Raw genomic sequence first — 15,989 nt, forward strand, 5'->3', positions numbered from 1 at the left:
AGCAAACTCGGAGCGGGGGTTAGGGGTTGGAATGGAAATAAGATAGCCAGTTAGGAGGCTGTTGGAGTAATCCAGGACAGAGAGATGCCTCTGGCCAAGGTGGTAAAAGAACAAGGTGGCTAAAGGCTTTCTCGATGGATTATGCATTTAGGAAATGAGAGAAAGAGAGAAGTCAAGGATTACTCTAGGGTTTAGGCCAATGGTTCTCAACCTGTGGGTCGCGACCCCTTTGGGGGTCCAACGACCCTTTCACAGGGGTCACCTAAGACCATCCTGCATATCAGATATTTACATTATGATTTATAACAGTAGCAACATTACAGTTATGAAGTAGCAACAAAAATAATTTTATGGTTGGGTCACAACATGAGGAACTGTATTTAAAGGGCCAGAAGGTTGAGAACCACTGGTTTAGGCTGTTGAGAAAGTTAGGTCTATTTATTGCCCACCCTAAATATTTTCATTGTTTTTCTCTTACCTCAGTATCAAGCTATGAACTTGAATTTTTTATTGCTATTATTGCACCTACCTCTAATTGCCCTAATCTCTTCTAGACTTTAGTTTAAATCTTCAAATGCAGAAGTCTTTAAAGTTGTATGTAAAATAAGGTTGTCGATTTAACATAAAATGGGCCCTGAGACTTTGTGTTCTTCTGTTCAGGAGTGAAGGGGAGTCAGCCTTAATGCCAGGACTTGTCACAGTTGCCTTTGCTGTTGAGGCCTTAAACTTTCTTCTGGGTTCACAGAGATTGAATGATCTGAAGATTAAGTTAGCCAGAAGACTGAATCCATCAATGGGAATTGCTTTATAGTTACATTTCTACTTTTTTTCTTTTTAAACAGGCAAAAGAATGGACTCCATCAGGAAAAGCAAAGAAAGAGAAACCTGCTAAGAAATTTTATTCTGAATCTGAGGAGGAAGAGGACTCTTCCGATAGCAGCAGTGACAGTGGTGGGCTTTATAATTTATTAAAAAAACATTATTCACTGTAGCTTACATGATATGCCTCCAAAAAAAACAATGAGGCCTAGTACATAAAATTCGACAAGTGAGTTTAAAAAAGGTTTATGCTATTCCGATAATTCCTTTCATTTACATATCACTGTTTAGTTTTCAAAGTAATTTCCAGTCCCTTTTTTTGTTTATTGTTAATCCTCACCTGAGGATATTTTTGCCATTGATTTTTAGACAGAGTGGAAGGGAGGGGAATATGGAGACACAGAGAGAGAAACATCGATGTGAGAGAGATACATTGATTGGTTGTCTCCTGTATATGCCCAACTGGGATCCAGCCTGCAAGCAAGCCATTGACCAGAATCCAACCTGGGACCCTTCAGTCCTCAGGCCAATGGTCTATCCATTGAGCCAGACCAACTAGGGCCCTTCCTTTTTTTTTTTTTTTGAATTGATTTTTTGAATTGATTTTTATTTTGAGAGAAAGAGAAACACATCGATCAGTTGCCTCATGCATGAGCCTCAACTGTGGATCGAATCTGCAACCTGATTATGTGCCCTGACCAAGAATTGAAATCAAGACTCTTTGGTGCATGGGATGACACTCTAACCACTGAGCTACCAGCCAGGGCTCCAGTCCCTTCTTATTTGACACTAGAAGCCCAGTGCACGAAATTCATGCACTGGTAGGGCCCCTAGGCCTGGCCTATGATCAGGGTCCATCTGTGGGGAAACTGGCAGGGCGATCAGGGCCCCCGCTTACACCCACCTTGGCCTGGCACCACTTACCGCCCCCGCCCCCACACCGCCCTGCGGGCTGGGGGCAGCTCCTACATTGAGCATCTGCCCCCTGGTGGTCAGTGCGCATCATAGTGATTGATCATTCCGCCATTTGGTCGTCTTTCTGCCATTTGGTCGATTTGCATTTTAGGGTTTTATATAGATAGATTGCCTCTTAGACACATAGCTAATAAATGATAGAGTTGAAAAAGGAACTCATGCTTTTCTGAATTCTAACCCACACTACCTATTATATTCATTGGTGCATTGAAAATCCTGATTTTGCATTTGATAAGTCTTTAGTGGTGCCTTTAACAGTAACTTCCTTTTATAAAAATGTAAAGTTTATTTTAATATTGAGCAATCTGTTCTTCATCCATTTTATACTCTTATTTCTACATGAACCTATATAGAGATAAAGCTAAAATTAATAAGTCCCTTGTGTATTATAAAGAAACAAAGAGTTAAAAGATTGAGAAAAACCATATACAATGAAAAGAATGTTAAATCAGAATCCTGGGTTTTAGCTTTGCAAATTGAACAAGGCACTTACCTTTCTCTATATCTAATCAATGAAGAGATAGAGTTAGATGCCATTTTAAAAAACCATTTTTTATTTCTCAATTGTAGTTGACATACAATATTATATTAGTTTCAGGTGTCTTTCTCACATCTGTGTTTCCCTCCCCCTCTCCCTTTCTCCCTCCCCTCTTCCTTCTCCCCTCTCCCCTCTCTCTCTGAAATCAATGGAGAAAATATCCTTGGGTGAGGATTAACCAAAAAAATAATAAAAATAAAATACACATAAATATACTATATGCAGCACTTCTACAAAGAGTCCTATATACCATAATTTATATATTAAAAAATTAAAAGGAAAATTCTTCATCTCTTTGACCTATGGAAAACTCCTATACTAACTAAAGTAAGTAATAACTTTAAATTAGTAATTTTGCTTGTTGCATTTGAATTTAGAAATGTTTTGAGATGATTTGAATGACTCATTTCCCTCTCAAAATTTGTTCTTGAGAAATTCAACTATTTGTTACCCTTTTCTCCTCTAAATAAAATTAACTATTATCAATAGAGGAATTTTAAATTATTTTTTTTATCTCTGTAGTCTTAATTTTTTTTTTTTTTTTTTGCCATAGCTAGATACTTATAGGTTTGAGAAGCGAGATTCTCTCAGATTTAGTGTACTTACTTGGTTCATCTTTGCTTGCTTTCCTGTCATTATCAGAGCCCTCCTGTGTCTGGAGTCCCTCCACACTCACCTTGCTGCAGGGTTCCAGAAGTCCGAATGATGGGTGTTGAAACAGTGTGAACAAGTGGGGCCAGTAAACTAAATTTCAACATCTGGTTTCATTTGTGATGAATATTGACAGTTACTTGTCCTTATGTATAAGTAAATGGCTATAAATCAAAGAGCACCTGTTTTTTGCTTGTTTGTTTGTTTTTTTCCAGAGAGTGAATCTGGAAGTGAAAGTGGAGAACAAGGGGAGGAAGGAGACAGTGAAGACAGCAGCGAGGACTCCTCCAGTGAGAGTGAGAGTGGAAGTGAGTCAGACGTAGAAAACAAAAGAAAGGCCAAGAGGAACTCCAAAACCAAAGGAAGAGGGTAAATTATTTTCCTCAAAAAATGTTCTGTGGCATTTTCCTCCAGGATAACATTTCCCTTTAACTCATAAAATGAAAAAATAAGTATGTGTATTTTTTCCTGAACAGATATTGTATCCTGTAAAATTAATTTAGAATACTAGTTCACATTATTCTACTATTTACAGTGCTTTATTTTCATTTTGAACTTGAACAAATCTTGGGGCTACATTTCAAAAATTGGTATAACCTTGGAAGGCTGAGTTAAGTGATCAGGCAGTAGGTATGAAACACTTAATTACCTTTTGTAGCAATTTTGCTGAGGGCTAAAATTAAATCCTTCAAGACTTTGCCATTACGTAACTAAGACAATTGATTTTTCTAAATAATGTTATATTAAAAAGATTATGATCCAAATATTAGAGTCAGGGGCTGTGAAGGAAGACGGTCATAAGATATTTAAGTGCTAGTGCTTTTTAAGATCTCCCATTATCAACAACATTATCGTGTATTAAAGTGTCATTAAAATTTTGAGTAATTGGGGCTGATACCTTGGATTATAAGAGTCTGTTTTCCTCCCTGCTGTCAGTGTGTGGCCTCTGCAGACACGATGGCCCTTCCTCAGGGCCTGTTGCCCGCTCCCTTGATGAGCTTGCAGCCCAGCTCAGTCGTGGCTGACAGCACTGATTGGGGCGCAGTACGCTCTCTGCTCCTTTTATTACAGACAGTAATTAAAGCAGCTCGCCCTGCCACTTCCATAACAAACACAGCATAATACCCTAATTATGACTTTATTAATTTAAGTCAGGATTTAATGATTTTAAAAGTGATTTATATTGTTTTTCCTGTTCAGAACAAATGAAATCTGTAGGTTAAATTAATACAGGCTTTTCATCATTGCAAAGTTAAAAAGCTAGTTACCAGTAAATTCTTTTCATTAGATTAACATCTGAAACTCTAAGCAGTAAGGTAAACAATAATTACCCATCAAAATTGAGTGATGCATAACAAAATAACACTTATACCTTTAAATCTTATCTCAAAAGCTGGAAGTTAAATATATTCAGAATTATCACTTGTTGCAACAAAGGAGTTACTTGGTTTGTAATAGACTTTTCTTTGAGAGAAATTCTGTACTTCTAGTTTAATATCAGAATAGCTGTGATCACATAGTTTATAAAAAGTGTCTTATTTCTAGGAAAGGAAAGTTTGGTTCAGTGCACTCAATATTTTTTCAGATAGCAAAAGCCAGTATGCTAGAAATTTATAACCATGTATTAGATTAGTTTCATTATTTTTTTCTTTCAGAAATGGACTTTTTCTCTTTATTCATGTTTGAGTTTAAAAGAATTATTTATTGCATCAAAGGGAATCTCAGATGCATTCTAACCTTGTATTTTTAAGTACATGTTTTAACTATTGGGGATAATAAATTGCTATTCTTTGCTAGGGGGAAAAAAACATATTTTTTAGTCATCAAATATAATTACATGTGCTCTGAGATGTTACCATGACTCTATTTTTAATAAATAGCAATCATATTTCCTCCACAAAACATCAATTCTAGGAACTATCGATTCTTCCCTTGCCTCACCACTCTCCCTTCCCATGTGTTTTTCTGCCTGTCTCTCAGAATTTTTTTAAACTTTGCTAGTGTATAACTATATGGTAGTTTTTTAAAGCTAGGGAGCTTTAAGTATCTTCAAAAAACCCCTTTGCTAATCATAATTATTTTTTACTAAATTTGAGTTTTATACTCCAAAGTGTGTTCAGTTGAAGGGAGCTATTATGGTGTAGTAGGGTAAATATGATCTTTAGAGTAAGACAGACATGAGTTCAAATTACAGTTCTACCCCTCCTGGCAATGTATCCTTGAGCAACTTACTTAACTTTACTGAATATTATCTATAATAATAAAAGCGTAATATGCTAATTAGACTGGACAGCCGAACGACCTTCTGGACGAAGCCAGGGCTGCAAGGGCCGAGCCCCTTGCACAAATTTCATGCATCGGGCCTCTATTATATATAAATGGCTAAGTGACCGACTGACCAACCAGCCGGTACATATGACGCGCACTGGCAATTTAAAAAAGTTGACTCACTCATGCACAATACATATAAAGCTCTCGCTGGTGCCAATCTCATGCGTGTGTTTCGATCTGTTATTGTTGATCATGAATTTGGTTGTTATTGACATTCAACATGAACCACATTGCGATTTATTCATCAACTGTCCAACCGACCACCCGGTAGATATGATGCCCACTGGCAATTTAAAAATAAATGGTGACTCGCACATATGTGATACATATAAAGCTCTCACTGGCACCAATGGCACATGTTTTAATTTTATAATACTACTAGAGGCTTGGTGCATGAAAATTCGTACACTGGAGGGGGTCCCTTAGCCCGGCTCTGCGGACAGGGCCAAGGCTCAGGACCAGCCCACGCCGCGACCTCTCCCTCACCACCTCCTCTCCCGAACTGCCTCTGCGAAAGGGGCCATTGGGCTGGACCAGCCCGTGCCACCCCCTCTCCTACGCGGGCAGGCCCTCGCAGCAGCTGTGGCTTTGTCTAGAACAGCCGTGGGCAAACTACAGCCCCGGGCCGAATCCGGCCTGTTCGGCTATTCTATCCGGCCTGAGGAGCCGAAAGAGCGGAGGGTTCTCTTGCTCTCCCCTCCGCCCCTTCACCAGCAGCAGTGTTAACATGGTAACGTCGGGAAACACGACCGCAGCTCCTTCTTCTGAGTCCAGTTTAAGAACCCATTGTGGCCCTCGAGTCAAAAAGTTTGCCCACCCCTGGTCTAGAAGGACATACGGAAGACGTCTGGTCTAATTAGCATATTACCCTTTTATTAGTATAGATATTATATATACTATTTTGACATGTAATTTTTGCAGTAATCTAATTACTGCACGAATCTTTCTGCTAATTAATTTCCTTTCAGTATGCACGAATCTGTGCATTGGGCCACTAGTAGGATAATGATTCTCAGTAAAAATATGGTGGAATGTCTATATTAGATGATTGGTATGAAGTTCCTAATATGCCTGGCACAAGATACATTCTTTTTTTTTTTTTCCAAATCGTAAGAGATGGTTTATTTAGAAAGTTACAGAGGTAGAAGAAGTGAGCCAACTGGGCTGCATAGGCTCAGGAAACAAGTTACAGAGACAGAAGGGCCCTTGGAGCTCTGGATGGAGAATGGCACAGCTAACAAGCTTTGGGGGGATTAGAAGGGGGGAGGGTAAAGTTCCCGTAGGCTCCTGAGAGGGAGTGCACCTGCTAGGCTCTTTGCCTTGAGGGTTTTAAAGACTGGGAATTTAGGGGAGATCTTGGGGAAGCATCTCAATAGGATATTCATCAGCTTTATGCTGATGTGCCAAAATGAGATTTATTCCCAGTGACTTCATCTGTTCTTGGGTATGATGGGCACAAATGGCACTAATTGGATTTCTGTTATCTTCCCTTTGGTTGGGAAGAGAAGTGTAAACCATTAGCACTAAGTGTCCTTGATTTACCAGATGGCTGTAAGCTGTTTGTCCATTTAACTGTCTCAGTTTCCCTATTCTGCTTGTCCTGGCTTATTGGCCTGTCTCATTTCTTTCTGAGAGAGGTCTATCCCTGAAATCTGTTAAGGTTGCTGAGGGAGGTCAGTTGGTCTTCAGTAATTGCTTCCTGCTGACAAGGGCTGTAGTCCCTGCACATATAGGGCATGGAAATCTTTTCCTGCCTGATCTAAGTGAGACAAGGGAATGGGACCCCAGACTGGAACAGTCTGTTAGCTGATTCTTCCAAAGTAGTGATGGTCCAGAATCCCCAAAGCATCATCGTCTTAATATCTAATTGTTATATCCAGAATCAAAGTTGGTAGATTGCTCCATATTACATTAACTTAATCATGTAGTCCTGATACTAAGTCAGTTCAGTGAAATTGTTGAGCCTCATTTCAGAAGAGAGTGATGCAGGTGGGCTCCCAAAGTGAGACCGATGTTGTGTAAACAAGCAGTCAGGTATTTAATAAGGGTATGCCTCTGAAAACAGAAGGAAAAAGACAAAGGTTAATGACCAGAGCAAATTACAAACCAGTTTCTAAGTCTGTAAGGCTGTCAGTTGAGATTTTTAGATGTAAGTCTCAAAGTTGTTTTATTTTCTAGAATGAAAGCAAGCAGTGACAATCTGATAGATTCTCTTTATCTGCATATCTTATTTGAATATCTCTGGAGATGTAAATTCTGCATGGTTTACATAACATCATTTATGATGGTTATGAATGAGCTGTTGTGGCTATTTCTCAAGGTTATATCAAGTTCTTTGGCTATAATTTGCAAGTACAAAGCTCAGAAACAAAATTTTTAGTTCTCAATAATTCCAAGTCAAAGGATGGGATAGAAAGGAAACATTAGTTTGGAAGGTTATAGCCAAATATTAAGAAAACAAAAAAATTCATAATTCAGTTCAGTTTATGGGTGACAAAATTTTGAAGACAACTAACTAAATTAGATTCTAATATTCACAGCTATGTATTACAGATTCTATTGAAACAGTTTTTCCCCTTAAAATCATCCTCATTTTTACCAAAGAGCCAAATTATGACCAATTTATTTGCTGCATTAAAGCCAGCTTCATTTTGGCCTGATTATTTGCATAAACACCAGAAGAATAGTAATTTATCATGTAGGCTCTCCTAAATCATCTTTTTTGGAATCTTTTAAGGAATCTCCAGATTGAGCTTTAATTAACCCTCAGGGTGAAGAACCCAAGCTATACAGTTGCCATGAGGCTTTGCCTGCAATACCTATAGGTTTGGGCAAATTCCTCAAGTCCTTGAGATTCTTTCTTTGCCATCTCCCAGGAAAGCAACCTTTGTTGAGATGCCCCCCCTCCCCCACATGTTCTTATGGCACACTATACTTTATTACTTACCTTACTTTCTTGTCAATGGCACCTTACTTCTCTGTGTCTTCAGGGACAGCAGACTGTGTAAGGCAGGCACGTGGAGATCATCTGTATCTTACTAACCATTGTTATCCTCAGCACCTAACAGTGCAAACATTTATTATCGATAAAACATCTTTCAGAAATAAAAATACTTTTTATATAATAAAAGAATATTTGAAATCAAAAGCAAATATTGTACTTAATAGTTTTCCCCCCATTTATTTGTGGGCAATCAAATATGTGTTAAATGAGAAACAAAGTGAATGAATGAATGGCATCAGCACTTAGATTTGATCATTTGCTATTTTAAAAATTTATATTTAATTATCCTACTTTTTTTAAAGTAAGACTTAAGTGCATTAGAAGAATTCTTTTTTGAACTGGGCAACATTTTCTCATATGATATGTTTTAGGGTCACATTTAGGAACATAGGTAAATAATTTTCTTGGACAGAAAATTTATAAAATGCAAGTCTATATTAGCACAAGTCCATGTATAAATACTTAAATTTATTAACAAACACTTAATAATTTGAGACAACTTTTTAAAAATCAGCCTAAGTATCTTTAAAGTCATTACTGTTAGCACTTTATATATATTCCTGGTAAATCAAACATTTAATTATTAGTTTTTTCAATTTAGGATATAATTTTAGGTTATTTTATGATCTTTTGCATTTGAGATTGTGTGATGTGGTATAATTAGTTTTGAATGGGATCTAATTTATTTGATTGTAGATACTATAACCTATATTATTAGTTCACTATATTCTGGGATTTTAAAACCATATTATCGTCTATCAATCTATCTATTTATTTAAATATATTTTTATTAATTTCAGAGAGGAAGGGAGTGAGATAGAAACATCAGTGATGAGAGAGAATCATTGATCAGCTGCCTCTTACTCACACCCTACCGGGGGATCAAGCCTACAACCTGGGCATGTGCCCTGACTGGGGAATCGAACCATGACCTCCTAGTTCATAGGTCGATACTCAATCAATGAGCCACACCAGTCAGGCCATCATCTTTTTAAATACTAAAAAGAAGTGGTTCTCAGTGAAATACTCTTCTCTAGTGAATGTTAGGATTTATAGGCAAACTGGACAAATGTCAACATTTGTCATTTGATTTTTTTCAAACTACTTAAACTTGTTTATATAAAGGATTTAAAGTTGATATTTCAAAATTTGTTCTTCTACATAGTGATTCTGAAGGTGGGGAGACGGAAAATGAAAAATCTGAAACTTCAGATTCTTCCAGTGGAGAATCTAGTTCAATAGAAGACAGTTCTTCAGAATCCGAATCAAAATCAGAAAGTGAATCTAAATCCAGAAAAGTCACCAAGGTAAGAGGTTACACATTTGTTGTAATTGAAAGTAAATGTTTTCATAGCCTTTTCCCAATTAAGAATAAATATTTCTGAAAATAGTGTTATAGAAAATCCAAGAATCTAAGAAAGGAATTAATTGAATACTGTCACTGACAACTAAAACACTATTTTCATGCATCTGCACCTCTGATTTTATATAATTTTTTTCTAGGTAATTGCTTCCCTTATAACTCAAACCTGCAGAAAAGTTAGAAACTTTTTTTAACCTCATCATTTGCCATGAAATTAAAGAGCTCAGTAGTTATGAGTATGGCCTTTGTTGTTCTTGGCTAGGATGTGACAAAGGAGTCTTTGCTAAAGGGGAAGTAAAAGGAAGTGCAGAAATAGTATTGAGCAAAGGAATATAAATGTAAACGTGGCCTATGAAATTGAGACTAATAACCTTTTTTAAAATATCAGGTATTTTGGATAATATTTTCAAAGCTTTAATTAGAGGATATACATTCCTTAACTAATAAAAATTCAGTAGCCATGTATTTAAAAGCAAAGGTAAGAACCATTTATGTAGTAGAATGTTATACTTTTTGATACATTTTTAACCTTGTCTGCTTAGCAGCAAAAACAAGTATAAATTGCAAAAATGCTATTACTAATACAAAATTCAAACCTAATAAATATCTTTCTGATCTTTAGTTATTACTCTCTTCCTATAAATGGATTATGTTGATTGTAGGCTTCAAATGCATTTTTGTTTTGTTTTTAAACTTATTAATTTTATGTGTGTGTGTGTGTGCGTGTGTGTGTTTAAATTGATTTTAGAGAGAGGGATAGAGAGATAGAAACATTGATGAGAGAGAAACATCATTAATTGTCTGCCTTCTGCATGCCCCTACTGGGGATGGAGCCTGCAATCCAGGCATGTGCCCTGACCGGGAATGGAACCTTGACCTCCTGGTTCATGGTCCGATGCTCAACCACTGAGCCACACCAGCTGGGCTCAAATGAGGTTTTTAAAAAATAAACTGCATTCTATATGTTGAAAATGTGGTCAAGTCTTATCTTTTAAATTGAATTCAATTTTTTTTTTGCTGAAGAAGAATTCAATAAGACAGCATTTATTATTGATAAAACATCTTTCAGAAATAAAAAATATTTTTTATATAATAAAAGAATACTTGAAATCAGAAGTAAATATTGTACATAATAGTTTTCCCCCCATTTATTTGTTCTCTACTTATCAGTTTCTCATCGGAGTAGCCAAGGGTGAAAATAAATCCATTGAAGTATATAATTGCCCTCCTCTATTCAGAGATTTATTGTTAAAGAATAAGCATGTTTAAAATTAATATTAGTCTTACCATCTTTCAAATATCCTTGCATATAGTAAAACCTATTTTAAATTTGAATTTATATTCAAAACTTGTCTCTATATTATATACTAAAGGCCCGGTGCACGGATTTGTGCAGAGATGGTCCCTCGGCCTGGCCTGTGGGTATTGGGTCGAAACCAGCTCTCTGACATCCCCCAGAGGGTCCCGGATTGCAAGAGGGTGGTTCTCAGGTGATGCACCCCGGAATCAGGCTCCCTCCTCTCTGGTTTCGGGTGAGTCACCTGAGAACCTCAGCTGCCAAGTCTCCGCAGCTCAGTGGCTCCTGCATTGAGTGTCTGCCCCCTGGTGGTCAGTGCGCATCATAGCTACCGGTTGGAGCGTCTGCCCCCTGGTGGCCATTGCACATCATAGATACTGGTCAGATGGTTGGACAGTCACTTAGGCTTTTATATATAGAGACATATCTAAGATTTTTTTTCAAAAATTTACATAAAATCTTAAAGGTTTATTAACCTGAACTTGTATAAAACTTATTACATAGTGAGTTTGATATCCTCTCATTTTCTACTTATATTAAATTACAAGAAGCTTAAGGTGTTATTTAAAATGGAATAAAGGGGCTTTAGAAATTAACAGTAAGTATAACCCAGATTAAGAAGTCAGTGTTTTTAAAAATGACCAAACAAGAAATCAGTGAATGTCAAGCGGGTGGAATTAAAATGACTTATTCTTTTTTTTTTAAATTTAAATTCTTTATAGTTTAATGTATTACGAGTTATCTTATGAAGTTTTGTAAAAGTTGAAAAATTAGTGCCTGTATAGTATTGGAAGCAGGGGTTTAGGACCCCATTAAAAAGCCACAGAGGTACCGCGGATCAGCAGTTCAATTTGGTTCTTGTTTGTTAAATACTATCAATGATCAGATTGAATTTCTTTATAATTGAAAATATTTTACTGTAGAATATCATTATAAAATTTCAAAGTATTTCAATGATTCAAGACTCTTGACAAATTCAGGCTTTATTCATGTTGTTAATAGTTTTATGTCTATGTGTTTTGCTTATGTAGTTTACTTTCTCTATAATAGAATGCCTTTTCCTGTCTGTAATAGACAGACACGATGGGTTTTTTTAATTTATTAGTTGGAATATTTTCTACCTTGGAACCCCATAACTATTTTTTTTTCTTTCTACTTTTTTCTGAGTGATTTGGAGTCTACCATGAAATTACAAGTATACCAATTTTCTAATCATTGGCAACTCTGTAATTATAGAAGAGTCCTTCTTGCACCAAGTGTTGTGGCTTCTGCTATAAATTATGAGTAATAAAGGCAGATTGTGGGTACTTTACATTAATTTAGTATGACAGTATTTTAGTTCTGAAAATTCATAAGATTTAAATCTGCAGCCAAACTAGATCCTATACTTTTACTCTTTTTCTTTCATTTCTTTTATTTGGACAGTGTGTTTTGGGAATACTGAGCATGAAAATGAGAACTTGAGGTACCTTGAATATAGTGGTCCTATGGGTTAGGCACAGTGTTGTACTTGTTGGGCAATAATATCTTTATCCTTCGGTTTCCTCATCTATAAAGTAGAAATGCTGATACCTACTTTACTTCTTTCAGGTACTGTTATAAAAAATCTAATGTGGAAAATCATTGTAAAGCACTATATAAATATAAAACATCAGTGTTAACTTTTTAAAAATCCTCCCCTGAGGATTTTTTCCATTGCTTTTAGATAGAGACAGGGGAGAGAAGAGGGAGGAAGAGAGAGAGAGAGAGAAAGAGATATATATTTAGAGATTGATATGAGAGAGACATCGATTGGTTGATTCCCACATGCACCCCGACTGGGGCCAGGTCATGAACCTGTAACCCTGTTCCCTTGACCAGTAGTCGAACCTGCAACCCTTCAATGTGTGGGTTGATGCTCTAACCAATGGGAAACACTAGCCAGGGCAGTATTAACATATTTTTACTTGTACATTAATTCCATGAGAGAGCAACAATATTAGCATTATAGAACACCAATGCTAAAAGTAACCAACATTTTTAAATAATTCTTATGTCTTCTGTATGTTTTTTTCATCTTTTTATACCATTTAAGTTATAAGTCAACATTCAGGGATGACCCCTTAAAGCTTGCAGCTTGTGATCTCATCCACTTCCTGCAGAATACTGAGCTGCCATATGCTGTATCTCCTACCACTCTCTGCTCTCTAACACACAATCTGTTTACCCTTATTTTTCTTTGAATACTGATGGCTCTGAGTAAGTGACCCTATCCAATGAACCAAGAATAAGTCCTCCTTCCTTTTGGCCTTGTTTTGTTGAGAATCATCAGCTTTCTTTGCACCTTTAGTCTTTTTCTTCCATAATGATTCCTCTGCTAACCAAAGCACTCAAGTTTTTACCAGCATTTAAAGAGAGAGAGGGAGGAGGGAGTTGAAGAGAGTCAGAGACAGTGAGTGTGTGTGACAATGGGAGTTTAGAAATATAATCCAGATATTCTCTGTCTACTGCCTCTTATTTATGTCTTAGTCCCTTTGGAATTGGTTTTCACTTTTATCACTTCTTACAGATACTGCTCTGAAAAGTCAACCGTGATCTTCCCCCAACCCAGTGGCCTTCTCTCAGTAATTATCCTTCTTGGAACTTTCATGACTCTTCCTCTACTGCTTGAAACTCTGCATCCTTTTTCTTTTGACTTGTTTGACCTTTCAGTCTTTTGATGTCTTCACTTTTACCACCTTCTGACACCCAAGTGTGAACATTGCCCCAAAGTTAGTGCTTAGTATATATTATTTTTCAAAAATAGTATGATACATCATCTGTATAAATGATAGGATTGTACACTTGAGACATGTATAATCTTTTTAACCAGTGTCACTCCAATAAACTTAATTTAAAAATACATTACATTAATAAATAAAAGTTAATGTGAAATACTTTGTTTTGTCTTTTTTTCTCTACAATTTTTCCTATTGTGAGACCTATTCACTCCTATAGTTTTAACTAAAACTTATATGAAGTCTTCCATAATAACATTTCTAAGTCCCTTCAACAGCTATAACATTTTTCCCCAAATTCAAGCCAATTTCTTAGATCTGTCAGGAGCCACTGGTTTCCCAAACCTATCGATATAGCCAGAAGGACACATGCTCAGCCATTTGGTACCAGACTTTTTTCTCCCAGATCTGTAGCCCCAGAATTGTCTTTGATTCCCCCCTCATCCTACATGTTCATACAGTTGCCAAGTCTTAGAGTTTCTGTTAGTTTTTTCTCATACCTGTTTCTTCTTTTTCTACCACCACCATTCTAGATCAGTTCTTTTTTATTATTATTATTTATTTATTTTTTTTTTTTATTGCTTAAAGTATTACAAAGGGTATTACATATGTATCCATTTTATCCCCGCGCCCTAGACAGTCCCCTAGCCTCCCCTATCACCCAGTGTCTTATGTCCATTGGTTATGCTTATATGCATGCATACAAGTCCTTTAGTTGATCTCTTACTCCCCTACCTCCTGCCCCCCAACCCTCCCCGGCCTTCCCACTGCAGTTTGACAATCTGTTTGAGGCAGCTCTGCCTCTGTATCTATTATTGTTCAAAAGTTTATAATGGTCTCTATTGTCCATGAATGAGTGAGATCATGTGGTATTTTTCCTTTATTGACTGGCTTATTTCACTTAGCATAATGCTCTCCAGTTCCATCCATGACGTTGCAAATGGTAAGAGTTCCTTCCTTTTTACAGCAGCATAGTATTCCATCGTGTAGATGTACCACAGTTTTCTAATCCATTCATCTACTGATGGGCACTTAGGCTGTTTCCAGATCTTAGCTATGGTGAATTGTGCTGCTATGAACATAGGGGTGCATATATCCTTTCTGATTGGTGTTTCTGGTTTCTTGGGATATATTCCTAGAAGTGGGATCACAGGGTCAAATGGGAGTTCCATTTTCAGTTTTTTAAGGAAACTCCATACTGTCTTCCATAGTGGCTGCACCAGTCTGCATTCCCACCAGCAGTGCACAAGTGTTCCTTTTTCTCCACATCCTCTCCAGCACTTGTCGTTTGTTGATTTGTTGATGATAGCCAGTCTGACAGGTGTGAGATGGTACCTCATTGCTGTTTTGATTTGCATGTCTCGGATGATTAGTGACTTTGAGCATGTTTTCATATGTCTCTTGGCTTTCTGGATGTCCTCTTTTGAAAGGTGTCTATTTAGGTCCTTTGCCCATTTTTTGATTGGATTGTTTATCTTTCTTTTGTTAAGTTGTATGAGTTCCCTATAAATTTTGGAGATTAGGCCCTTATCAGATATGTCATTGGCAAATATGTTTTCCCACACAGTGGGTTTTCTCGTTGTTTTGTTGATGGTTTCTTTTGCTGTGCAGAAGCTTTTTATTTTGATGTAGTCCCATTTGTTCATTTTTTCTTTAGTTTCAAGTGCCCTAGGAGCTGTATCAGTGAAGAAATTGCTTCGGCATATGTCTGAGATTTTGTTGCCTTTGGATTCTTCTAGAATTTTTATGGTTTCCCGTCGTACATTTAAGTCCTGTATCCATTTTGAGTTTATTTTTGTGTATGGTGTAAGTTGGTGGTCTAGTTTCATTTTCTTGCATATATCTGTCCAATTTTCCCAACACCATTTATTGAAGAGACTATCTTGGCTCCATTGTATGTTCTTGCCTCCTTTGTCAAATATTAATTGAGCATATTGGTTCGGGCCGATTTCTGGGGTCTCTATTCTATTCCATTGATCTATATGCCTATTCTTGTGCCAGTACCAGGCAGTTTTGAGAACAGTGGCTTTGTAATACAACTTGATATCTGGTATTGAGATCCCACCTACTTTGTTCTTTTTCAGGATTGCTGCAGCTATTCGGGGTCTTTTTTTATTCCAGATGAATTTTTGGAGAGTTCGTTCTAGATCTCTGAAGTATGCCGTTGGTATTTTAATGGGAAGTGCGTTGAATTTATAGATTGCTTTGGGTAGTATGGACATTTTAATGATGTTGATTCTACCAATCCATGAACA

At 36.8% G+C, this 15,989-nt stretch overlaps 1 protein-coding gene across 7 annotated transcripts in view; it reads left to right on the top strand.

Moving 5' to 3' along the window:
• AP3B1 (adaptor related protein complex 3 subunit beta 1) overlaps positions 1–15,989 on the top strand; it is a 208,541-nt gene that overhangs the window by 103,560 nt on the left and 88,992 nt on the right. For all 7 annotated transcript variants that reach the window (XM_059694255.1, XM_059694261.1, XM_059694257.1 and 4 more), the window contains 3 exons: positions 843–951; positions 3,199–3,352; positions 9,484–9,625. In XM_059694255.1, coding sequence (XP_059550238.1) covers positions 843–951; positions 3,199–3,352; positions 9,484–9,625 — 405 coding nt within the window. The remainder of the gene's footprint in view (positions 1–842; positions 952–3,198; positions 3,353–9,483; positions 9,626–15,989) is intronic.

This window comes from Myotis daubentonii, chromosome 4 (genome assembly GCF_963259705.1).
Source record: "Myotis daubentonii chromosome 4, mMyoDau2.1, whole genome shotgun sequence".
In the NCBI taxonomy this organism is placed as follows: domain Eukaryota; kingdom Metazoa; phylum Chordata; class Mammalia; order Chiroptera; family Vespertilionidae; genus Myotis; species Myotis daubentonii.